Source organism: Phoenix dactylifera, chromosome 8 (genome assembly GCF_009389715.1).
Source record: "Phoenix dactylifera cultivar Barhee BC4 chromosome 8, palm_55x_up_171113_PBpolish2nd_filt_p, whole genome shotgun sequence".
NCBI classification, from domain to species: Eukaryota; Viridiplantae; Streptophyta; class Magnoliopsida; order Arecales; family Arecaceae; genus Phoenix; species Phoenix dactylifera.
The window spans coordinates 29,065,058-29,091,757 of record NC_052399.1 but is presented as its reverse complement, the minus strand read 5'-3'; the positions used below and the strand labels follow the sequence as shown (position 1 = coordinate 29,091,757).

Below are 26,700 nucleotides of genomic sequence, written 5' to 3'. Positions count from 1 at the left end.
AAGAAGAAAAATGAAAGTAAAGGTTTGATTTTTTGTTGTAGGTCCCAAGGGCAGGACCCTTAATTGTCAAGAACGAGCTGACAACTACAGGGGAAGCGGCTCCGAAAGATAGGTAATTCCGCAACGCTTTCGAGGAAGGGTTCAATCGATAGGTAACCGTCCCGCTATTCCTGTCAAGGAATAGAGTAAGGGGCGACCTTATTAAATGGTAACCGAATCCGCTGCCCTTTTGGGGGGGAGTACTGCTTTCGATGTTGCAAGAAGAAAAAGTCGACGTATTCCACAAGGGATGTGAGCAAATTCTTGGTTCATTGTTCCTAACCCTTCTTCTGTATTTCGTGTGTAGATCTTGCCGTCAGCAAGGCTTGTCAGCAAGGAACGAAACTAGTTTACAGGTTCCTTCCCGAATTGACTTTCGCAGTCCCCCACTCTGAATGGTGACTGGACAAGAAGAGGGGAGCTAATCCCTTGAACTTATAGCAAGAAACTTGTTTGATCCTCGTTCTGTACCTAGGTATGGATCTATATCACTAAGGTCAGTATATGAATCTGCTGCGTCTTTTCTCTCTGGTGTTGGATCACCTACTAACTACTGCGCTGCGACAAGGACTGGAACTGCCTCTGGATCTGCTGCTGTTGTTGGTGGGCGCTGGAAAGTCTTTCAAGTTATCTCTTTCCTTGAAAGTGATCTCATCTCTGGCGCGGTAGGAGCTTTCTTTAAGCGCGACTTTTCTTGCAATGCGACCAACCGATCGAAAAGTGTTTTTCGAAATGATATAGATCATTCTATTTAGGTCCACAGCTACAATTTTTAACCCAATGGATCATTCGGATTGGGTCGGGTCCATGTATAACACGGTCCCAGCCCAAAAAATTCAGATCTAGGTCAGGTCTGGTTCAGATCCGAGTAAGGATATAAACTAATACTCTAATAACTTTGTTTACACCGCAAATAACTGTATCTAAGAAATTTTCACATCCTCAAAATAAGACCGATAGAGATATAGAAATCAAATGCTATTGTATATAGATAATGAATAAATATTTGTTTTGTTTAAAAATGGGTTAATATTTGTCATATTTAATACGTAAAACATGCTTGAGATATTATTAGCACAAGCTGACATAATTGAGTTCAAGTATAAACTGAGTTCAGATATTATTAGCTATTTATTGACCCACTATTAGTTCATTAAACCAAAGCAGCAAGTTGCATAGAACAAAAACTCACGAGGCTCAAGCTACCAGCGAAAGCCTTACTACCATTGAATCTAACACCAAACAAAGCCACGACCCAATGACACTAAAAGGTTGGGTTCACATTGCCAGATAAGTAGAATAAACTTATAGACCTTCACCTATTTTTGATATTAGTGGCATTTACTGGTTTTTTTTTAAAGTTGATTAGATATGCAATATCAATGCTAGCACATGTTGCTGCATCTATTGCTTCTTCTTCTTTTAAAAAAAATAAATTCTTCCATACATATTTTCTTTTTCTTTTCTTCTGGTTTCATCCCGGCTACATGTAATTAATGAAAGCATTCATACTTCTAATGAGCACCAATCTCCTACCTAAGCCACTTACCTTCATGGAAAAATGCAACCACACAGTTTGAGACCACCATAAAGCTCGATATCCTTATATTATTCAATATTTCTACTAACTGTCAATTTCAGAACAACGATTAGGAATAGAGAGTTAAGACTTTCGGCTGGGACTTAAGCACCAGCTCGTCAGCTAGGCCTATACCACTGCGACCCAGGAGCCTAAATGGTTTAGCGGGTTCAAATTAGGTCGGGTTGGATCATAGGGTTGGAAATCTAAAATTGCTGAAATTTCAAATGGATCATATCAGGGTCGGCTTCGAATTCAAAAAACCCAGAACCGGCCCTGAAAATAAAATGGGTCCAATTTTAGAACCCAATCCAGCCCCATGGGTAAAATGGGTCGGATCGGATCTAATCAAGCCGGGTCACAGGTCAATTTGACTCATTTGCATCCTCACTCTTTCTGAATTATAACACCAGGTGTTTCATGATCAACATCACATGCGTGATGGTGATAAAATTAATAATGAATAAATTTTTGGGAGACGATTACCTGGATGTTCTCCGGGCAAAATTTTGCAAAGAGAGTTATGGGATAAATGATTAAAAAAGTTAATAGCCCCTCTTTACCTAAGCATTTTCCTTAAATCCTTAAAAAGAATCAGGTAACCCAGTCACAAAAGCTTCTTGCTAAAAACATCAGCCAACATTTAATGGAGTCCTCACTTATAATTTACTATATTTTACACGTGCTAAGCTAATTTGGGAGACTTGGTCTCATGTGCAACATCGGGAGCATTCTCTCTTCTCTCACGTGCTATCACACTTTCCCATTATAATTGCAGCGCCTGTGTGGAATTAGATGGGACCGAGCGGGCTTAAACTAGACCCTTTCCAATTAAATCAGAACTCATTTTTGGTAGAAATTTTTTTTTTCACTAAAATATTTTTTCTAAAAAATTAATTTATGATGCTTAAAAAATAATTTTAGTATATTTGATTAATAATAAAAAAGTGACACATTACAGAGTGGCTTATATTTAGTTAAGCATTTATATTTTGAAAAAATTATATGAAATACCTATTATACTTTTAATAAAGAAAAAAAATATATTAATAGATTTTGATAGCTTAAAAGTAATTTTGAAAAGAAAAAAAAAGTAGTTTTTTCTTGTCTTCCATGAATTTTTATTTTTTTCTTTAAAAACTCTAACTAAACAAAAGTTATTTCTCTATTTTTTTTTTATTGGCGACACTACGTTTCGTTTTTATTTTTCCTGAAAACCAAAGGGCTTCTTGAGCTTAAGACTTTTCCTCCACCAGCCCTAGGGGCAAAGGTATAATAAGATGCCAAATGTGTGCAAGCTTTGGTCACTGCTACTTAGGTCCTGCATTTTGTTGAAGTAAATAATTCAAGCCGCATTTTGTTGCCATTTTAGGTCCTGCATGTCTCGTGTAAGATTGTTAGCTTGGGTTGGGTCCAACTTTCTCGGACTTGGAACGAGTTGGGTCCCATCGGAAAGCGTCCAAGCGACCACAAATAAAGTATAGATGTATACGTGTCGGCATTAGAATAAATCACAACACGAATTGCAAATATTTCTTCAGAGAGAGTCAATTATAGGACCACAAATAAAGTATAGATGTATACGTGTCGGCATTAGAATAAATCACAACACGAATTGCAAATATTTCTTCAGAGAGAGTCAATTATAGGAGTCGGTTGGGGAGAGAGAGAGAGAGAGAGAGAGAGAGAGAAATGATCGAAGCGGCGCACCCACCCGCGACCGGGGCCCCCCAAGTTTGGAGCGCATTTGTCCTTTGGGGGGCACATCGATCGGACGGGTGTGGTGTCGAGGTCTCCTCCATGGATCTGATGAGGGCCACGTGATGCGGACCGGACTCTGACATTCGGGTACAGACTACAGAGTCCCAGGGTGAGACATCGCCATCGGTAGGCCCCCGGCGATTTCCACGTGAATCTCTCTTGGCGGATGCCCAGTGTCGACGCTAGGCGCAACGCTCGACCCTAATTAGCAGAAACCCCAACCATGGCAAGACTCTCTTTTTGTTTTTTGAAAAAACAAATACAGGTTATCCCTTGATGATGATCCAGCAATCGCCAACCATCTGATCCTTTCCAAATTTCTAAGAAAAGCCCAAATCGGAATCGAATATAGACCAGAAAAATTCTTAAAATCATCCTCCAAAAAGCCTCACAAATAAATATGGAATCCAAAAATCTAAATTCAATTCTTTGTGGCAACATCAAAAGGAAAGTCGGGCTCTAGTTTGCTATTAGAGTTGTATGGCGAATGTTCTTCCATTGCCAAAAGCTTTAAATAGAAGGGGAGAAAAGATTTAAAAAAAGAGAACAAATTTAGATGAAAAGCTTGATATATTCCCAATCCATCAAGCAGAAATTAGATAATAATGTAAAAGAAATATTTTTTAGATCCAAACAATTCATAAATCCTTTCTTTAGTATATCAAAAAAGCTCCAAACTTAAATCCTAAAATTCTATAGCACCCACAAAAATATTAAATTTTTCTAATAAATCCCCCTCAAATTCTCAACTTTAACTTGCTCCCATTTCAATCACCAACATACCTTAAAAAAGAAGAAAAGCACGAGAAAAATAGGACTAACGTATGCATATAGCTCTCTTGTAACCCAACATCGTGCACTTCACCTTTTTGGAGGAAAATGGAGAGGGGGATCTCTCTTCTCCGGATTAATAACCAAAAATTGTGAGATGGATTTAGGATCAAATGATCTTATGAGGATTTCTTTTAGAATTTAATAATGAAAAATGGATTGAAATTGTGGAGGAGAATGAGAGAATGAAGAGAGAAACAAAGAGGGGATCTTCTCCCTTTGAATTAATGAACAAAATCAAATCTTTTTGGTCCTTATGAGATAGATTTAAGATCGGGTGATCTAATGGGGATTTCTTTTAGAATTTAATAGCAAAAAATGAGTTGAAATTTGCGAGGAGAAAAAGAAAATAAAGAGCAAAATGGAGAGGATAGGATGGCCTGATACGAAGGGTGTTTTTGTCCTATAATAACTTTATGCTATCGTGTGATGGTCATGTGCCACCATTCTGTTAACAAAGAAGAATGGTAAGACCAGTTTGGAATGATTTAGAAATTTAAAAGATTCGTTTAGAATTTTTTAAAATCAAGAGAGTGTTTAGAAGGAGGGGGGGTGTTAATTTTTTCCTTTTTTTACCTCTCCCTTTTTTCTCAAATAGTTTAAAATGTTTTTGGTTTCTCAAGATAATGATGTTTCAAGTGCATTATTTTACAGAGACACTTAAAAAAGAGAGAGGCTACCCACTGTTCTAAAATGATAATACTCTAGTGAAAAAAAAAATTGGTATCTCGATCTCGATGCACTTGATTGTCGCTTGTGCCTCATGAAATCCGGATGGACTTGCCTGCTAAAGTGTGGCACATTCTCAATTAACGAATCAGAAAGATGGTTCAAAAGAAAGTTGCCTCCACTAATCCTGGATAATTTTGATTCATATAAACTTAAGCTTATATCAATATAATTGGAATAATTCTCATATTGGTCAGCTTTCATTTGCTACGGTTAAATTGCTGACAATAAGAAGTTATCAATTTAACCAACCAAACACTAGCAAAAAAAAGAAAACAATAAATAAAATGATCCGGCGATCGCATGAAAGAGTAAATTAACCACGCCAGGAACCTCTTCATCCCTTTTTTTTTTCTCTTTATTCAATTCATAATTATCAATTTAAAACAATCATGATGGCAATCCGCTACAACTATAATTACCAATATTTAGATTAAACCATGCTCTGATTCCCAGCCAAGCAGTTCACACTTATGAGTAGAGCTGAAATCGGATCAGGTACAAATTAAATACCAAAAATATGCATATAAATAGAGATAAAAATTATATAATTAAATTTTATGGCCATAGAATTAAAAAATATTACTAAATGGATGATAAATCAAGTCAATTGCACATTAACACAATTATTTATTTTTCTTAAAAATTTATAAATACTATATAAAGTTAAATAGAGTTACAACTAGAATCGGATATTCGAATATGAATCGCATAGTTATCTATCCACATCTATATTTTTTATATAAATATAAATATAAATAAAATAAAATATTAGTCCAATATTGAAATTTTTTTTGTCTATATCCGAATAAATTTGGATAAGAAATATCATTCGAACTACTTTCATTTCTATTTATGAGCAATACTACGATACGTCTAGCCAAGGCATCAAACTTGGTGACGAGGAGGTCCCATAGCTGTCGTCATCTTACTCTCTCTTTCGGTTCATGTCCATTTCGCCAGTTTCAGCTACTGAAATGCCCCGTATATTATTATATTCTTGTGCTGCCCACTAAGTGGACTTTGTCCAACCGTTGACACCACGTGTTTCTTTTGAATTAGTTTTTTTTTTTCTTCTCTCTCTCTTTCTCTTTCTCCGCCCTTTCCTTTTTCCCTCCTTTTCCTCCACCCAAACACACGTGCCTTTAGACTCAGTCTTACCCCCCCTTCCCTTCTCTATATCTCTCTCTCTCTTTCTCTCTGACAGCACAGGAAGTATAAGGCGAGGCCAGGAAACTCAGAGAAGGAATTAAAGAGGTTGAAGAGAGAAAGAAACAGGAAAAGGAACGGTAGGAAGGAAAAGAGGGAGGAGGAATAAAAAGAGAAGAGTTGGAGAGGAGAAGAGAAGAGAGAAAGGATGGCGGATAAGATGGGGAAGAGAGCAGAGAAGACGGGGGAGAAATCCAACTTCTCTGTCACCTGTGGCCTCTTGAGGCAGTACTTGAAGGAGAAGGGAAGCTTTCGCGACCTGGGCCTCGAAATCGCCCCTCGGCCTGTCGAACAAGTGAGAGGTGAGATTTTTGTGTCCAATGTTCTCGTTGTTCTACTTGTTCCTTATTTTGTTGAGATTTTTATATCAGATTTGGTAGATTATGGGGTGGATTTCTTCGTTGACTTTATTGGAATCGGAGAAATATATTTGTTAGATTCGATTCTCGATTTTTTTAAAAAAAAAAATTTCCTCAAACTGTTTTCTTCTTTATTTAAATTACAAATGATCTAGCAAAATTGTATCCGGTTCAAGCTTAGGTTTCTCCATTTTTTTTGTACTTCCTCAAAATATCTTCTTACTTGAAATTTGAAAAATAGAGAAAATTCGGTGGAATCTAAGTTTTTTTTTATATATAGATTTTATTCTGGATTTTCATGTTCTGTTATGTAGCTCTTATAACTTTCTTTAACTGATTTCCCTTTTTTTTCTCCTTTTTTTTGGGGTTTGAATTTTTATCTGCACACTTGACTCCCTTATCGCATTAAATTCAGGTATATCCTAAACTTTTTAAATAAATCTAATTGCAGGAATAATTCGGGCGCCCGCCACCATGAAACTGATGCCAGGGGTTGATGTGTGGGAAGAACTCCATTCCGAAAATGGCGCAGACCAACCTGCTCCAAAATCTATGGATCTTTTCCCCCAGCACGCCGGCGTTGACTCTCTTGTTGCCCCGGCCAAGGGGGAATCTAGCATGAGTTCACATACTAAGTAAGACCCTTGATTCCTAATTCCCAAAAACAAAACAAAAAAGTCAGCACAAGATCTTATTTTCTCACGAACTTAATTCCCCTGCCTTTGATTCATGCAGGGAGCCAGCGAAGAATCAGCTGACGATTTTCTACGGCGGAAAGGTGTTGGTTTTCGACAAGTTTCCGGCGGAAAAGGTCAAGGATTTGATGCAGATGGCAATGAAGGAGAGCTTAGCTGCTCAAACTCAAAATTTGGGTTTGACCACCCCTTCCTCAACGGCTGCAAGAGTCGATTTCTCTCACCAGAATAGCTCTAACATTGCATCCATCCCCGGCAGCCAACCAGTGGTGCTTCAAAATAGCATGCCAAAACCTGCCGAAGCCAATGCTTCAGGTAACAATCATTTCTCAATCTTATTCCGCCAGTTAAAGATAAATCTTTTAACATTTTGTGCCCATTTAGGTCAAGGTTATTGCAGACTTGCTTGCATTTGTGTTCTAAGAATGTTTTATAACTAGCTTTCAACCTAGTTCTATAGCATCCAGTTAGATCTATTCATGATTTAATATTATTGTCCATTATTATAGCTAATAATGATATATTTCTTGTTGAACAACAGATATGCCAATAGCAAGAAGGAATTCCCTCCATAGATTCCTTGAGAAAAGGAAGGATCGGTGAGTGTTTCATGCCCATAGATCATGTAAAAAAATTTTGTGATGGAAGACTAGGAGTTATTTGGGGAATAATTGAAGACTGACAATTTTGTTGTTAACTTTTTCAGGATTAACACCAAAGCACCATACCAAGCAAATGCTGCTGCTGCTGCTTCTTCGGCGGCCAAGTCGGAGGATAGCAAGTCCTGGCTTGGCCTGGGTCGGCCAGTTTCAAAGCCAGAGAACTCTGATTCAGTGGGTAAAAGATAAGAGATGTGGTGTAGAAATTTCTGAAGCTAAGACCCTCTGACTTGAATTCATTACTTGCTCTACTGCCTCCCACTTTAGATACAGAGGTCCAAGATGAAGAAGTGGATGCACTGATTGAAGTCTGTATAAGCTGATATTTTTGGGAGCAAGTGTAAAGGGAAGGGTGATTCTATAAATTAGCAAGAACAATATCATTATTATTTTTCAGGATTAGAGATAGAAGTTTGAGTTCTTTTTTAGCAGATGGTAGGTCATGACTGCAATACAGAGTAGAAGACAAAAATAAATTGATGATGACAATCATGTGCATAAAGAATGTTTATTATCATTCTAGATCTTATGTTTAACCAATAATTTCATTTAACTTATATTGCTGCATTTGTAATTTTTTACTCTCTCTCTCTCTCTCTCTCTCTCTCTCTCTCAGAGTTTTAGTTTCCACATATCCTCATAATTCTTGGTATCAATCAAACTTGTAAGCTTGGTGCATTATTAAGCAGTCTCTTGAAGCACCTCCATTAATTGAATAGAGCACAATAATTTTTTGTTTACTTGGAGCAATTAAAACAGCTACCTAATTAGTTTCTCTCAAAAGATTTTCTCCGCTTCTATAACACATCCTACATGTGCTCTGCGATGCATAATTAAATCGAAAAAATAAGACAAACTTAGCAAACATATCAACTCTTTAAATCCATCTTTACTCTGTGTTTATATTATTCTAGTCCTTGATAAATATACTTTATGCAGTTTTTTCTCAACTTTAATAGAATCAAAATAAACCCATCAGTACAAAGTAAAAGTATGCTTGCCTTTTTTTTTTTCTTGGTCCCAAGGATTAAGGAAAGTAAAAGTAAGCTTGCCAAGTTAGATAAATAACAAAAGAAAATACATGATATTTCTCCTTGCATGACACTAATTAATTCTGTCCGAAGATCCTATCAAAAGATGCATCTTTTCACAATGGTGACAATTAATTACTGTTACGTTTGGATTACATCTCATGATCAAAAGCTGAAACAATCAACTATAACGACTGGTGCCAATCAATTCACAAAGTGCTTTGAAGCCACATTCTTACCAGAAACTATTACCTCTGTGAAGTGCTGCAATCGCGTGTGGGATTCCCCACTGTCGCCTTTAGAATTTTTGCTGGACCACAAATTATTTTAAGTCCATTCGTACACGGTTTTACGACTTCGTAACACGGTTTCTTGACTATAGCTCGAGTAGGTATGCATTACGTAGTCCATAAGAATTTGGCGTTTGTCATTGTGGATGTCCGTGCTTCCTGACCAAAGAATTTGTTGCTTGTGCCTAAAAAACATGTGAGTTTTAGGTTAAACAATATTTTCAATGTTTGATGATCCATAGTTTCGTGCTTGACTTGGCAATTGGCTTGCATGACATCAGTCATCACATCAAACTGCTACTTTTTAAGCGACGAACAATGTATTGTTGCATTGGCTTCGAAGAAAGAATTGGATCGTGCATCACATCGTGCATACGTATGTTTAGTTTTACATAAATCATATATCATCTAGATTTTAGATATTTATATAAAACCAAAAGAACCAAATAATATTTTTTATTTAATTTTATTAGGTAAAATTTATGATATTAGAAATGGTATCAGAGCAAATTCGATTAAAGTTCATATAACCACAAACCGATCATGGTGTTTATAATTGGATTCGGTCTCTCACTCCAAAGATGCCACGGCTTAAATGGGATTATGTATGGACCTATGAAAGACATATATTTAGTCACATATAAGCGTATGCTGGAGAAATTTTGGATATTTATACAGAATTAAATAACTCAAATAGCACCTTGTAGCTAATATTTTTGGATAATATTTTGGATTGTTATAAATGGTACGTACCAGAGCAAATTCAGCTCATGACCTATGTGTGATTGGAAGATATTACAATATAAGTCATTTTCGGGTTAACTACAAGCTAATTGTGATGTTTGCAACTGAATTTAGGGCACATATTTAGTTCTATATTAATAATGTATGGAGTAGATCTTGGATACTTATACATGATCAGAAGATTCAAACGATGACTTTCAACTACTCTTCCTAAGCGAGGTTCTTAATTGTTGCATATATCATGTTAGCTAACAACAACCTAATTATTCTTTATTTATGAGGTCATGTATGTTGAGGTCTTCGCACATGTTAAATGTTGCATGTTAAGCTTAATGTAGTGATGTGATGTTACTACTACGTTTGGCTTTTGGAAAATATCATGGGCGCCTAGTGTGCGGACCCAGCAACATGTTGTCCTCTACTTAGGACATACTTGAAAGAAAAAATTCAAGTTTCTTTAACAAATAACGTACTATTAGGTTTTCTTTCTAATTTCATGCAAAGAGGCTCTTGCTGCAGTTTTTCAAAAGTCTAGTAGGTATGGCAATAACTATGAAAGCATGATGGAAGGGAAAGCACTGCATGCGATTATTTAAAACTCGAAACTTTCATTTAATTCTCCTTGAAGATGATCAGGGAAGAGTTCTTGAACCTATCTTTTTAAAATTTTGTAAGAACAGTGCTGAATGCTATCTTATATAACTAAATGGACCAGGTGGAGAAAGAAAAGGGGAATCTAGCAATGTCCTGAGTGTTTTGGAGGGAGCAGAGGTCTAAGGTTTGTCCAAGAAGAAAACCTCCATGCAAGCCATGTACTATATTGAGCTAAACAGTCCCATGCATGCAATCTAGCTCTTAGCCTATTGTATATTACCTTTATTTATTAATAATAGCTGCTGATGGATGGGGTCTGCTTCCCCCACCATGCTTAAAAAAAAAAATCATCACATTTAGATGGTTGTTTTAATTTGGTGACAATATCAAACAAATACTGTGTCCTTTTTGACCATCCACTCTTAATTGCGCCGTGGTGAGATCGATGCACCTGAATAATGCTATCTCTCTCTCTCTAGAACTCCGGATGTCTCAAAAAGGAAAGCCTCTAAATTCTTTCAAAAATTAGATGGGGCCTGCATGAGAGAGACTACTGCTTCATGCGATAATTTTATTTTTCTAAGACCAGTTGCAAGCACTAATGAAAGAGAGAGATGCTGAGAGAAAAATCCTTCCTACACATGTATCTCGTGTAAGATACTACTCTTTTAGATGCAATCTCCGAGCTAGAATTTTCTTTAAAGGTTAAAGCATATTCCGCGACATGCAAAAGATTTGAAAATAATTCTTTTCATAAATTTTTGTTTCATTATTCTTCTCCATGTGATCATTTTTTTTTAATCTTGAAATATATAACAGTTTCCACCACACAGCCAACCTAGACCGCACGTTTAAGTCTATTAAACAAATAATTATAAATTAGTCTTTAAGTTGAAAAAGAGATGAAGCAGTGTAAGGTTTTTTTTTTTTTTATCATATATAGTGGGTGAATGCACTACGTAGTCTCTTCTCCCCCAGTTACAGAATCTTCTCAGAATGGTTAGCCACATAGGATGCTATCTAATTTGCTGATATATATATATATGCTTAGTCAGCAAGATCAACTCATCTCTCATCATCATCCGAATTTTTCTAAATGGTAGGTGGTAACCACCCACCCACACCTCTCATGCGAAGCTTATCTCTTTAGAAGAAGAAGAAGAAGCAGAAGCATATGTAGAATGAGGCCACCAAACGAGGGCCCGAGGTATTCAAAGCATCCCAAGCGGCCACTGGTTTTGTCCAAAAGCGAGAGAATTAAAGATAGCGAGGTGTGAATCGAAAGTTGATAAAAAGTTCCAAAAGGAAGGGAGAAGAGCAGGATAAAAGCGTGCAAAGGGTGGGTGGATCGATGATAATTTAAAACACCAACCGTCGTACAGTCGGATCCAATGAAGGCTATTGCTCCAGCCGGGATGGTGCGTTTGGGGCCACGTATTCAATGGCTCGGCCGCTGGAGGGAGGCGTACGTATACCATGGTCTATTCTTTAATGCACACAAATGGTTGTGGTCAGATTGGTGGAGCCCAATCCGGAGATAATTGGTGCCATGGCAAAGGAATGCCTAGGTTGGGGCTCCTCAGTCCTCACCCTACTGCCCAACTTGGGAACGTGGAATGCTCCTTCGTATTCCTACCACATTCCTGAAAAAGAGATTTAGATGCTGTTGCTCAGGATATGTCACTTATTTCCAACAGTCTATTTGAAACTTTTCCAATCCATTTTCGCAAAAAAAGATTCGGCTGATCCACTCCCAAACTACTTTTGGATATTTTATAGCATATAATTCTACAAATTTTATAGAATTTTCAGTTTAACGCTATAGCGTATAATGATCAATTGGTTTTGTGCAGAGATAAATAATAATATTGTAAGGACATGTACGGACGTGTAATTAGTCCCACATCGACTATTTGCTGGATAAATTTTGGATACTTATATAGGATCAAAAAATTCAAATAATATCTTTTGGCTATAGGATACTGCAGCACGGATTCATTGAGGCTGACCACAGAGTGATTTGATGGACAAAATGGTTAGCTGTGGACATTACTCAAAGATCTCACATTAGGAGACCTCCAATTGAAATAGAGATCTTTATTAATTCCAAAAGAGGATTTTCATAGTATTTGGATGTTCTAGAGGGCCGAAAAAGGGAGAAGGATCGGATACTTACCAATCAAAGCTTTTATTAAATTGGCTCCAAAAATAGCTTTTGTAAAAGGAGAAAGATCAATTTTTGATGCAAGCCCTGCTTTATTATTTGCCCAAAAAATCAGAATCTACAGATAAAACCTGATAAACCAATATCAAAACAATTGAATTGCTAAAGAAAACGAGATGGAGACGGGCAGATGCCAGAACTCTCTTTGTGAGCTCTGGGCAGCCATCTACCGTGATCTTTGGGAAGAAGTTAGGCGTGGAAACCTTGTAAACCTCTCAAAGAGAGAAATGGATGGACTTCCAGTAGGTCAGTAGGCCTACATATTGAGCTTTAGGCTAGGTATGACAATATGTCGAGTATGAGTCAGGTAGGTTATTATCCATACCCGTTCTATACTTGCCTCGCGATAGGGCAGGTTGAAAAGATCGGATCAAATAATACCCCAAAAGATCGGATCAAATTTTCTTGAGAGGGATTGGTGAGAACTCTCTTTGTGAGCTCTGGGCAGCCATCTACCGTGATCTTTGGGAAGAAGTTAGGCGTGGGAACCTTGTAAACCTCTCAAAGAGAGAAATGGATGGACTTCCAGTAGGTCAGTAGGCCTACATATTGAGCTTTAGGCTAGGCATGACAACATGTCGAGTATGAGTCAGGTAGGTTATTATCCATACCCGTTCTATACTTGCCTCGCGATAGGGCAGGTTGAAAAGATCGGATCAAATAATACCCCAAAAAATCGGATCAAATTTTCTTGAGAGGGATTGGTGAGAACTCTCTTTGTGAGCTCTGGGCAGCCATCTACCGTGATCTTTGGGAAGAAGTTAGGCGTGGGAACCTTGTAAACCTCTCAAAGAGAGAAATGGATGGACTTCCAGTAGGTCAGTAGGCCTACATATTGAGCTTTAGGCTAGGCATGACAACATGTCGAGTATAAGTCAGGTAGGTTATTATCCATACCCGTTCTATACTTGCCTCGGCGATAGGGCAGGTTGAAAAGATCGGATCAAATAATACCCCAAAAGATCGGATCAAATTTTCTTGAGAGGGATTGGTGAGAAATACTTTGCATCCTCAACCTTCCTCCAAAAATAAATTCACCACTTTATTGATGCTTCCAAAGGTATTGCAACTCCAATCATGCTAAGTTGAACCTATTTGCCATGAAATACCTTATCCAAACACTAGTAGGGTCCCAACACCAATATCATCTACTAGTGCATTAAATCACAGGCTTGGAAGGTTGCATTCTGCATGAAATTAATTCGTCCATTGAAGTACATGGGCTCACTATTTGGACTGGTTCTCGTTTGCGGATCCCAATGCACACCAACTTTATAAAAACAGTGTTGCAAGTGTTTTAGGTCATTCAATAAGCAAAACCTAACAAGCTCTAGCGTGATGAAAGCTTCAAGAAGTTGATATAATATACTTGGTTGAGCCAATATAGCGCACCGGACTGAGAAATTAGATGCACTCAAATTTGAATGAATATAGTTGGGTTCATATATTTTTTTTCAACTCAATCTAATCCAATCCGACCCGATTCTGAGCTTAGAAAATACTTTCTTCTCATGAAAACATGAACCTGCTATTGCTGAACTAAGTCTACTTTCTGGCTCAACCGATCAGGTTCCTTGTTCCGAACCCTAAATCGGACCCTCCGTCCCAATCATGAGCAATGTTACTGCAAGCCCAATGGAAGACTGCTCTCACCTCAGCAAACCTGTCCAATCTGATCCGTTCATTTTAAGCAGAGCCATCTTGATCTGCATCCTAAATTTAAGCCCCACTGTATCCCATTGCAGCATCACTCCGCATGATGGACGGCCAGTGATGCACAAAATCAGTGGTATCATTTAGGCGGTGAATTGTCGGAGCCTACCTGCAGTGACCGGATCCACCCTCTCTTCCCTCCATCACTCGTTACGAAAAAAATACAAAATCGCAATCGCCCTCGCTCTCTCCCCAATCCTCCACCCCCAACCCTAAACCCTAGAAATGCCATCGAATCCAAAATCCTTGATGAAATCCAGGGCATTCGAAAACAATCTCGAAGCCCTAAACCTAACTCTAGCGATGCCGGACGCCCTCGATGACGATTTCCAGAACCCCAGCGAAATGATCTCCGTCGCCCAGAATCTCATTCTTTCCTCCCTCAGAAACAATAGCTCGCAACCCCTCAATCCCTCCAATGGCGTCCATCCTTGGAAGAGGGCGAAGACGGCAGCTGCCTCCGGGAAGGAGAATCGGAGAATCCCAAAGTCCTCGGGTTTTGGTTCCAAAGCTTCGAGCGCACCGGATGGGAACGAGTGGAGGAGAGCGGAAAGGAAGGGTCTTTCGTCACCGATGGAATCCATGTTGGTGAAAGGTTCTCCTGCGGCTATATCTGATGCTTCTATTTCCTCTGCATGTGATGGGATGAAGGGGATTGCTTCGGAGTCTAGGGTTTCTGTTGGTTGTGGTGAGAAAATTGAGATTACGGAGGAAAAATCACGTTGTTTGACATCAATTGAATCGAAAGTCGTGCAAAATGAGGAACAACAAGAGAGTGAATTGAAGTTTTATAAGGGAAGTCATTGCTCGATGTCAATTGAATCGAGGTTGTTGGAGTCGAGAGCAAAGTCTCTTTCTTGTAGAAGAGAAGGTGGAGAAAAAGGTGGCTTCTTGGAAGGTAACGATTGTGAGGATTTTGAGCCGGGCACACAGCTCAATGAGCTGATGAATCTGTGTTGTGAAATGGGCGAGGAAGGCAATTCAAATGGTGGGGTCACGTTGTCAGAAGAGAATGATGTTGGTGTCGGGACACCTAAGTTGCAATGGAGTGGTATCGTGGAGTGTCCTTTATGTGGTTTAGATATTACAGATATGAGCGAAGAGATGCGACAGGCTCACACATACAAGTGCCTGGACAAAGATGAAAATTTGGAGGTAATCCTCTCATTTGCTCAGTCTGCTTTTTCTTTTGCATTTTCAAATTTTATGGAAGAAGTTATGATGAAAGGGTAGAGTGGTTATTGTTTTTATTCTGTGTGTCAAGCTGTTGCAGAATTCTTATCTGCAAGTACTTTCAGAATGATCCTTAGTTGCTTACAAAATTCATGGCAACAGTCGATAGACAGTCGATATTCTAATATTTGTTGAAACATATGAAACTTTTTCTGAACTATTTATGGCAACAGTCGATGGACATTATACCTTTTATACCATGTAAGGTTATGAACTGTTATCTAGTGAATACAAAGATTGTTACTGAGGCAAATTAGTTATAGACATTATACCTCCATTCGTGGGTAATATGCCAGTTGAGTTTGCTTTCTGATGTTACTTCATATTTCTCTTTTTTCCCCACGAAATCATGTCCAATCCTGCTAGGTGCCTTTCAGAAATCTGATGAACTATAAGACAAATAAGAGTAGTAACCTGACAGAAGTTCTAGAATATTAGGAATGTGTAATATGTTAAGAGTTCTCTTGTGACTTATTTAGAAAATTTGATTTATGCAAACTGAGGTTTTCAGTCAAGGTACACAGACTCAAACTATGAAATAAGAACTCACGAAAAATAGTGAACTTTTTTCCTTTCTCAAAGTGCGTGCTGAAGAATTAGGGTCCACTCCATCCTCAAATAACAAGAACAACTGAAACCTAATTTTTGACAATTTCCTTGCTTGTTTTTCTTATTTATTCTACACTGAAAGGTCTGAATTTAATATAATTAATGGTTGGTGTCTAAAGTTTCGTTAGAGTCTTAGAATCTATCACAACCCTCATGTGAGGTTTGTTGCCAGCAGTTGTTAGTTCAGCTGGTTGGCACCTTGAGAAGTGTCAAGTTCCAATATGAGTGGTGGTGAATAACCACAATATTTCTAAAGAACCTACCGTGTTAGGTTTGTTTACGACATGGTTACAAACCCTAGGTGTGATGTCCTATAGGATGCTGGGACGGGGTACCATCCCAAGTGTCAAAGTAGGATTGTCCTTCCATCATCCTATCATCCAATCAAAGCATCCTAGGACATCCCTCGTCCAACTGCTGAGACGGAGTTGGAAGGGGACACGTCTCGTTCCATGAAACTATTGAGGCAGCCTCATCCTACGAGATTTAAAACCTTGCATGAGAGTTTTGTTAAGAATTCTTTAAGTTTGAATGTAGTTTTTCTCATATCTTATGGCTAAGAAGTTCCTTGCCGTACTCCTTTTCCTCATCCTCCCATTGCTTTTCTTCCTTTTTGTTCTCCTTTTCAACCTCTTTTTTTCTACATATAACAAAGCTTGTATGTCTTGCATTATTTTGGATACTTGAAATACTAGGGAATATCTTTTGATTTGGCCTTTTGGTTTATAATTTGTGCCTCAGATTAATGCAGAACTGAATGCTGAAAATTGACATTTCCGTCTTCATCTTATCTAGGTGAGTCTTGGAGGTTCCTTGACTACAGAAGTTTAAACAAAGTAAGATATTTACTTTCTAGTTGGTCTCATGGCAAGTCCTTATCTTGTCCAAAAATGCCTTTTCTAGGAATTTGAACCTACTTAGAGGGTCAAGATTAGGTAAATGGTCAGTGACAAAATGGTCTTGGACTTCAAGTATCTTAAATCGAGCTTAAAACCAAACCGTCCCATATAGATGGGATTAATCTTGGTGGTCAAGGTACTGCTGAGGTAGCAGTTTTCCAATGTGAAACCTGGTTATGTTAATTACATCCAGAGAAGAGAAATTATCTTGGGAAAGTGTCACATAGTGTTCTCGGCTGGCTTCCCTTTATGACCTTTTGCAGTGAAGCTTTGTTAAGTGAGATATCTGACATATCAAAATCCATGTCTTGTTTCTTGTGCCCATTTTCTTACTCCTGTTTTAACTACCCCAACACAAGTGTTCTAGTAAAATTTGTTTTGTCTGGACCTATTAGTAATTCTCATACATTTTTTAAAAGGCAGATAATCATATAAAGTTTACGATGTGAAATGGCATGTGCTACTGCCATTCTGAGTATATTATTTGGGATCTCAAAGAAGCCAAATATTTTTAGTTTGTTGGCCCCTGGCTTCTCTTCCCCCCCCTCTTCTCTGTCTGTGTTTGTGTGTTTTGGGTTTGGTATGCTATGTATTCATGGAAGAGGAGTCCACCTACATATGTAGGTGAGTCTGTTTCATTCATTCATGTCATTTTCTTTTGCAGTTTAAAGTGAAAACTTTATTAACCAATATTTTTTGACATTTATTTTTAGATATTGATCAATGGACCTATATTGTAGGTAGCTGTTCCTATTCATGAAATAAATTCAAATTTACCTCAAAAAGTTGTTGATGTCAGCCCTGTTCTTGAATGGCTACGGAATTTGGGCCTATCCAGATATGAAGAATTTTTTGTCAGGCAAGAGATAGATTGGGAAACCCTTCAATGGCTAACAGAAGAGGTTTGCACTCCCTGGACTGTACTTGTTTCTATGTTCCTCTAAACATATTCCATATTTTGATTGAGAAATCTGTGGTTTCTATATCTGTTCAGCATCTTTAGTATATTGTGGTACGGGCTGTGTAGGATGCTGAATCACTTTATTTTGTTTTGTTCCTATTGAAGCATCTGTAACAATGAGTAGCATTTCATTTGACCCATTCTAATATTGCAGGATCTTCTCAGTACAGGTATAGTTGCACTTGGACCAAGAAAGAAAATAGTCCATGCACTCAGTGAGCTCCGGAAAAGGACCGATCATGCCCATGTCATAGAGAAAGATATTTCCAGTGCGGCAGCCTATAAGAACTCAAGGCTATCTATATCTGGGAATAAGTTGATAACAGAATACTTTCATGGTTCTGTTGCTCATAGAAACAGGGTGTGCAGCCTCAAAAAACCACTTAATGGGAAAGATAATAAGGATTCAGCTTCCAAATCTGTCCGTGCTGGAAGTTGTGTCAGTAAAGGAAAAGTGAGAGATATACCCCCTTGGTGTTGTATACCAGGAACACCATTTCGAGTGGTATGGTAACGATCTCCGATATTTGAATAACCATTTAATACCCTCTGTTTTGGTTTCAATGGATCTCTTCAACTTTATACTGTCTATGTGTTATATCAGTTACAAATTATGTGTTGTAGTTCCTCTCTAAACTGTCTGTGACTCTACGAAGTATTTGCATTGCTATGAAGATTTCCTATATTTTTCTGCTGATCACTTGTAAGGAAGCTACTTTAAGGGTGGAAAAATGTGATTCGTCATTTTTCATAGTAATCTGCTGATGTAGACAGAGTAATGAGAACCACAGAGAATTTAGAAGATCATGGTTAGCTTGGGAATTTGTGTGTGGTCAGGTTGATCAAAGATTAGAAAATTAGTTTAGGCACGGTTCAACTTTCCTTGATACCATCTACTTATTTGGATAATTTAAAAGAGTAGGGATAACTTGAGAAAAATTCAAGTTGACCCTGTGGCGTTTTCATATTATCACTTTTTTCTACTGTTCATTGAGCATGGATTCAGAAGTATTGACTCATCTGATTTGCTATAGAATGTGAAATTCAATGACCTATTCGATGAATGCCTTGGACTTGCATTGCTGAATAGCTGCATTATGTGGCCCATGGGACTTGTCAGTTGATTAGAACATGAGATTGGATTACTTAGTGAGTCTTGGATCTGCACTAGTAAATGGACGTATCGGATTCTCCAACAGGGTTGTGTTGATAATCGTGGTTAGACTGGTGGGAGACTCCAATATCACATATTGTTTCTTCTAGTTTGTATTTTTTGAAATTTTTGATTAAGCAGGTAATGTGCCAAAATTAGAATGTCTCTAGATTCTTCAGTTGAGATGTTGATCTGTGTTAAATGTGGAATTTTTGCCCTCTTAATGTTCGTGGACTTAGTTGCTTACTCCCCCAGCGGCAACCTCATGCCCCTCCCCACCCCTCCCCCCCAACCAACAACACACTTAAAAAGAAAAAGGAAAATGTTGGTGGACTTAATCAAAGACTGCTTTCTTAGCCTAGGCTCTTGGAACGAAGTTCTGGCTTTCCTTGCTGCAGAAGATTTTGCAAAGTTTTTCTTGCTAAGCTTTATGAAAGTCTTTTGATAAATAATGCATAACACCATCTGTAGTATAGCTATGTAATTTGGTTTTACAAGTTTTTTAATCTCATGAACTCATCATGATGACCCTTGTATGTTTTATGCTTCTTGCACTTCATAGTGTCAAATATTTTCTTTAATGAGACAATTGTAATTTTCTTTACAACCTCTTTCCTTTTCTTCCTCCTTATTCAGTTGTATCCACTGTTGCAAGCTTGCTATAGAGGAGCTCATGGTTTACTTGGAGCAGCAAAGACCATTATGTGTATCATCAGATCTATAATTTTTATAAATATTATGATATTCTCATTAATAAATGGAAAAGGGCATACCATTAGTCTTCAGATATTCCATAAATAGTCTTTTGCCTGATTGTTTGATGCATGGAGTGCTGGATTGTTACCTCACTAATGAGACTGGCTGCTGATTGCTGACTACAAAATATTCTATATCTGCAGGATGCATTTCGTTATTTAAGAGGAGATTGTTCCCATTGGTTTCTAACGCACTTCCATATGGACCGTAAGTCCATTATATTCCTTTGAAAATTATTTCTGGTCAACCTTTGGAGGCAGACCATAATTTTATTGTGCTTCTTTGAAGATATTGGTTGGCGTCTGCTACTGCAATTGACAATTTCATAAATTTTGGCTGTATTGTGTGGTGGTTTAATATCTATTTTGGTATATAACTTCAAATTTAAAAATAGTGCAAGCAAAATACTGGTGCATCGATGTTTTCATTTTATAAATTCTAACGTCGAGGCATTTGAGAGACAATTAAAAATGTGCTATAGTTATTCATCTGCCAGGTCTAACTAACAGTTTTAAATACCATGACCACTTGCTACAGAAAGAGTGTTTTCACAGTTTAGTCGAGAGAATAATCAAAAGTATCAAAATTATGAGTTCATTGTACTTGGTTATGAGTTCTAATGACAGTAATCCATGCTTTCTAGTGCATACAAGCAGATGCATACTGAGTTGAACCTGAACTAGATCATTCACTCATTTGCCAATAAAACCACAGTCAGCATTTGAGCTTGGCTTACAATTAACCTAGCTTTCTGGTTGATCTTGCTTAGTTCATCAGCACCTGATTGATGCTGCATTTTACCTGATGATTCATGCAATACTTACTGGTAGTTTCTTGAAGCAGATTACCAGGGGCTCACAAGAAACTTCTGTCATGGGAAGATTTATTGCTCCTCAATCACGGCACACCTTGTAAATATGAAACTAGGTGTCCCATGGGATAGACTGCATATCTTACCCCTTAACCAGAAGATTACAGTTGCAGGTGTCAATTTGACATGCTTTGATGCAAACCACTGCCCTGGGTCTATAATTATTCTTTTTGAACCGCCTAATGGTAAGGTATGATATCATCATGGTCATCACTGGCATGCTAAGTAGCTTGATATTTATTTAGCAGATCAAGATTATGTTATTGAATTTCATTGTAACTTGTGGTAAGTTTCTTGGAATGATTATTGGTTTACTTTAACATTGCATATGGTAGGCTGTTTTACACACTGGGGACTTCAGGTTTTCTACAGAGATGGCTAGCAATTCTGTGCTGCAGTCATGTCAAGTCCACACACTAATCCTTGATACGACCTACTGCAATCCTCAAGTATGCCATTTACCAGGACTCAGGCTCTTGTACTTTCAAGCTTTTAATAAGTTCAAAATTTGATCATGATTACAATTCCATGCAGTATGACTTTCCAAAACAAGAGGCCGTTATACAGTTTGTCATTGAGGCAATTCAAGCAGAAGCTTTTAACCCCAAAACTCTCTTCCTGATTGGTAGCTATACAATTGGTAATCTCTCTCTCTCTCTCTCCATTTACGTATGTATGTATCTGTATACACACGTATGCATGCATTCATGCATGTGGCTGTGTGTGCGTATAAACAAACATGCATACCTGTCTGTCTGTCTATTTCCACTTTGTTATCGGCGTTATAGCATTGCTGATATTCCATGTGATGCTCGATATTTCTTATTTGTCACAGGAAAAGAGAGGCTGTTCTTAGAGGTTGCTCGATTGCTGAGAAAGAAAGTATATGTTGGGGTGGCAAAACTACGTTTGCTAAGGTGCTTGGGGTTCGCTGAGGAGGACATGCAATGGTTTACAGCTAATGAGATGGAGAGTCATATTCATGTTGTACCCATGTGGACTCTAGCAAGCTTCAAACGGATGAAATATATATCCAACCAATACTCTGTGAGGCACACATTGCTGAATTTCACAGCATTTTTTTTATTGGTGCTTGATAAACTTTATAATCATGATTTCTATCAAAGTAGATAAGTTGCTTTGTTTTATAAGTAGATAAACAATAGATAGACCGACTAAAGTTGCACTTAATTTTTGTGTGTATCAGGGCCGTTTTGACCTTATAGTTGCATTCTATCCTTCTGGTTGGGCATTTGGAAAAGGAAGGAAAAAGACTCCTGGGAGAAGGTGGCAGCAAGGTACCGTCATCAGGTATTTATTACTCCAATGCTAACTTCCAATATACTTATTTCGTGAAATAATATTAGATTTATGATCATTCTGGACCAAGTTGTGGTGCCCATACTACCGGAATATCACTCTATGAAACTTAGCTCAGATCCAATGCCTGACCGAAGGGGGAAAATGCATCATATATAACTTTCAAGTTATATAACTTGGAAACTGACTAAACCAATGTTGTGGTAGGGAAACTCTGAATTTTTGAGAGTTGTTACTTCTCTGCAGTGATATCAGTGTATTACTTTCCTATGCTGGTTGCTAATATGCACATATTAAAACTTCATATACAACTTATGAGCCTGTGTACTTCTTGTGGAATATGTCGATTGTGATGATATTGCCATGGTTCATCACAAGGGAAGGTCATATTACATATTAGTTATGACCCTTTGTTCTATTATTTAATCTTGACCAGCTGAAAGAATTCTTGCATCTAACCACTGGAGTAATTCAAATGTTGGACTACATATGACCAACTTTTTAACATTTAATTTTGATTAACAAAATATATTTCTCTTGAAACTCCCAAAATTATAGATATATAAATGAACTGGCATACAAAATTGAAATAGGGTGCTAGTGAGCCATGCCCTAGCCTCCCACACCAATCTGCCTTGCTTCTTAATTGGCTAATGCCAAGTAGATACCAGATGATAGATCAAATAACCAGCTTTAGGTTTCTTAAAAATTTAAATCATCAATTTCTAAACTATCCTTTATCTTGCTTGGAGACCTTCACTTCCATTTTATTGTTGTCGAAGACTGAGAGATGCCATACAGCAAAGGGAATCGTGGATGTGCAGCCATTGCCTGAGAGCTAATTAGACAGGATCAATCAGGATGCAACCATGAAATATGGCCCATCGACATGATAGTCGGATGATATGATGGGTTTCAACAAGGAGAACAAGACTCAACTTTTGGTGGTGTGAAAGTTGGATCCAGTTGAATACTTTTCATTAATCTATATTACTTTGTGAATGAAGTCAATGAACTGGTTTTCTGATATACTAGAGATACTCAAAAATCCTGTTGCTTCTTTGTTTGTGGATGAAAATGCTTTTCGGCTATTCTCACATACTGTAATCTGACGAATATTAAGCTGTGCTTTGTCTCTTAAATATCAAAATTCAAATGCTCGATCAATGAATCCCCACCCTATCTGATTTCCAGCCTCTTCTCACAATCTCACCTTAGTCGTTGTTGCTGTTTGAGCCACCCCAAGAAGATGCAGACCTACACAAGGTTCTTGTTCATCTTGTTAATGCTGATGCTTGTAACTTTCCTAGAATGTGATGGGTTTCCCCTTCTGTTAGCACAAAAAAAGCCCCATGAGAGCTAGAGAGAGGAAGAGGTATAAGCAGTAGTTCTCTTCATTGCAGAGTTAGTGAAGGTGCTTTGGCAGGGAGAAAAGCCAAGGCAGCCTCAGGAAGAAAATGTATAGTTCTGTAATTTTGTAAATAGGAGCTGAGGCGTCGTTTCCCTTCTTTCTTTCTGGTTGAGGAGAATTCCAAATCCAATCAGCAAGAGAGGCAGACTAGCTTGGCAAGGTGTGGCATAGCCCCTAGCATTTCTCTACTACTAGCAAATCCAATCGTTTGAATGAAGATTGGTTACACAATTTTAAGCTTCAGTCTTCCTTAGGTTTTGAGTAGGTCAGTAATGAATGTGCCTGAAATTGTGAGATGAGACAGAAGGGCTTCACGAGATGGTCTTGCTCTGTGTGCGGCTGTGTGTGTGAGAGAGAGATGCATGATTAGTTATACTCAAAATTGTTGGTTGTATCAAAATTCTGGGAGGACTCAGACGTTGAGTACTGTAAACTAATGATAAGGTGACTAAGATCACATATTCAGAGTTTAGCAAGTGATGTGATCTCATTTAAATGAAACAGAGTTTGGTGAGATGAATGGCTCTGATGGTATGTAGAAGACATAGTTCTGATGTTTCTTGCTTGGAAGAATGTGTAGGAGCTACTCACACTCTGATTTTGTTCAACACATGTCACCATTAATCTGTTTCATAGATTGAATGTCCAATGTTCTATATACCCCACAAAATCAGAGGTCTGTAGTTTATGCTCAAAGCGTTCTAGTGTTTGTAATTAAATTTCTAAAAAATCTACCATAACAAAATTTATGCGACTCCAATGAATGAATTGATGTGTCTTTCTAATCACACTTCCTTATCCGAGTTGAACACGTGATGATTGTGACTTATTGCTGCACAAATTCATTCTGTAGGTTATGTTTGTGGCCGTTTTAAAAACATTATTACCAAATTTTGAAGGACTGCAGATACGTGGAAGAATCATCCTTATATATGTAGCTCAATCCTACTTGCATGTTATGTACTTTGTCATGCTAGTTGCCTTTTTGCAGGTATGAAGTCCCATACAGTGAACATTGCAGCTTCACAGAGCTGAGAGAGTTCGTGCAGTTTGTATCTCCAGAGCACATAATTCCTAGCGTAAACAACGATGGCCCCGAGTCTGCTGATGCCATGATCGCTCTTCTCATGTCTGATTCATAAAAGATCCACCAGATATATCCTCCCGAGCTAAAAACCAGTTCATGGATTCATCATTCAGGCTAGAACAAAGAAGCCGGCGCTTGTGTAACAGTTGAAATTGCCATCCAGATACAATAGCAAGAAGTGTGTAAGAGTGCGATCCGTTCTTCACACATTTCTTTTCATTATCTGTATTTTCTCTGTAATTCTGCATGAAAATATTGTATGGACATTCTTAAGAAAAAATATATAGCAATTAAAAGTTGAATTTTGATAGCATTTCACATATGAAATTTGCTTATCTACACTTATCTAAACTTTGACACCTTCATAATATATGTTTATTATTTGGTGCCTGTCAATTCCATTTGCACAAGCTATAGTTGCTTGTAGTTTTTAGCTGATCTGGAGGCAGGGGTGGGAAGAAGTGGCAGCTGACAAAAAAATTGATGAGTTGACTATGACCACTTGAATCTCTGCCATATAATAATCGGCCTTGCAGTTATTTATTTATTGGTGTAAGAGGCCTGTAGAAGATATACGACAGTATTTTGTTCTTTATACCTTGGGGAAGGCAGGATTGGAACCTATGATTCCAGGAAAATCACTAAAGCTCTATTTTGCTGCTAGTTAGGGGATAGTTAGGTAGTAGTTGTTATCCACTTAACCAGCCAACGTGGTGTGTTACCTAATCTAGTGTGAATCCCCAAAATGGTTTAATCAGATTAAGTTTATTTGGTGGGAAAAGCATGGAATAGATTTAGCCACTGGATCTTGCTCCTCTCTCTCTTGACCTTTTTTTCACTTTTTTTTCTCCACTTTTTCACTCTTTTTTTCAACCAATTGATGAATAGTTCAAATATTTAATTTCTGATTAGTTGGTGGCTATCAATGGTTAAAGATTATTGCTCGTTAGCTATTTGGGAACCAAACAGGGTCTAAGATGTCCTGTTCTAACATATGCTTTTATGCTGAAAGCTACGCCACCCCATTTCCTGTTCTGTTTTCCAGTGGGAGCTATCTGAAGCCTGACATGGACATCAAAGCACAATTCCATATACCCCATTTGATTAGAAAATGACTCGTTATAATCATCCTAGTGGGTCAACCTTGCATGGACTTCAAAGTAACGATTCATTTGGTTAGAAAATGGCTCGGTGACTAACATCTAGTGGGTCAACAGGGCTTGCAGATAAAACGTGTTTATTGATGTACCAACCCACCTTATTTGGAGTTGGATCGAGTGGATGCAAAGATTTGATCTTTTTTTGTGATGTCACCCGTTGGATCATGCCCCACATAGCTCTCAGAGCACCCTAAATTCTCTCATTCATCAGCCTGCATGAATCTCGAAGCGATTTTTATACGATCCGTCGGTGGATTCATGTGAAGGAAGGTGAATCATTCTTTCGCACGGAAGATACAACCCCTACTTTTATTAATATGCTTAGTCTCGGAGGAATGCTGAATGTTATTCATTCATCTATCCCAAATCCTACTGTCCTTGTTCGGAACTTGCATTGTTTAAGGTAGCTATAAGAACTGGTTATCATCTGGTACTGGAACTTTTTGTGTTCCTAATTTATGATTCATATGAAGTTGGTGTGTCCGACCAACTTCAGAATTTGATGAGAAAAACTCAGTTGCAGCATAAATTACTTATAAGTCGCTGGGTTCGGATCGTATCTTTTGCACGAAAGAATGATTGATATTCTCTCGCATGCTGGACCGTCGGATTGCGGAATAGTCTTTGAGATCAAGATGTGCCTGAGAACGACAAGGAGAATGAGATGGAGAAGTTTCGTTAGTTCGGACTCGAGGCCTTCCTTCACCATATTGGAAAACCACTTTCTTTTATATTGGTCCATCTTCTCCCCAAGCAAGATAAATTGAGAGAGAGAAGCTATGC

At 38.0% G+C, this 26,700-nt stretch overlaps 2 protein-coding genes across 2 annotated transcripts; both read left to right on the top strand.

Moving 5' to 3' along the window:
- Positions 1–6,104: 6,104 nt before the first annotated feature.
- LOC103709327 (protein TIFY 10a) lies at positions 6,105–8,431 on the top strand. The gene is made up of 5 exons (XM_008794624.4): positions 6,105–6,450; positions 6,959–7,142; positions 7,243–7,517; positions 7,744–7,801; positions 7,909–8,431. Exons 1-5 carry the CDS (start codon positions 6,297–6,299, stop codon positions 8,048–8,050), a joined length of 813 nt encoding a protein of 270 aa, XP_008792846.2. The 5' UTR covers positions 6,105–6,296; the 3' UTR covers positions 8,051–8,431.
- A 6,154-nt stretch (positions 8,432–14,585) lies between these two features.
- LOC103709368 lies at positions 14,586–25,084 on the top strand. Its single transcript, XM_008794666.3, has 10 exons — positions 14,586–15,612; positions 17,939–18,100; positions 18,314–18,664; positions 20,212–20,275; positions 20,912–21,129; positions 21,275–21,388; positions 21,474–21,579; positions 21,775–21,986; positions 22,147–22,250; positions 24,662–25,084. Exons 1-10 carry the CDS (start codon positions 14,683–14,685, stop codon positions 24,810–24,812), a joined length of 2,412 nt encoding a protein of 803 aa, XP_008792888.3. The 5' UTR covers positions 14,586–14,682; the 3' UTR covers positions 24,813–25,084.
- The last annotated feature ends 1,616 nt before the right edge of the window (positions 25,085–26,700 follow it).

What these genes read in the sequence shown, in the direction of transcription:
- LOC103709327 (XM_008794624.4), top strand. Translation starts at nt 6,297, where the DNA reads ATGGCGGATAAGATGGGGAAGAGAGCAGAGAAGACGGGGGAGAAATCC. An exon ending in GCCTGTCGAACAAGTGAGAG is followed by an intron (nt 6,451 to 6,958) that starts GTGAGATTTTTG and finishes ATCTAATTGCAG; the next exon opens with GAATAATTCGGGCGCCCGCC. An exon ending in CTTGAGAAAAGGAAGGATCG is followed by an intron (nt 7,802 to 7,908) that starts GTGAGTGTTTCA and finishes TAACTTTTTCAG; the next exon opens with GATTAACACCAAAGCACCAT.
- LOC103709368 (XM_008794666.3), top strand. Translation starts at nt 14,683, where the DNA reads ATGCCATCGAATCCAAAATCCTTGATGAAATCCAGGGCATTCGAAAAC. An exon ending in TTGAACCGCCTAATGGTAAG is followed by an intron (nt 21,130 to 21,274) that starts GTATGATATCAT and finishes TGCATATGGTAG; the next exon opens with GCTGTTTTACACACTGGGGA. An exon ending in ATATATCCAACCAATACTCT is followed by an intron (nt 21,987 to 22,146) that starts GTGAGGCACACA and finishes TGTGTGTATCAG; the next exon opens with GGCCGTTTTGACCTTATAGT.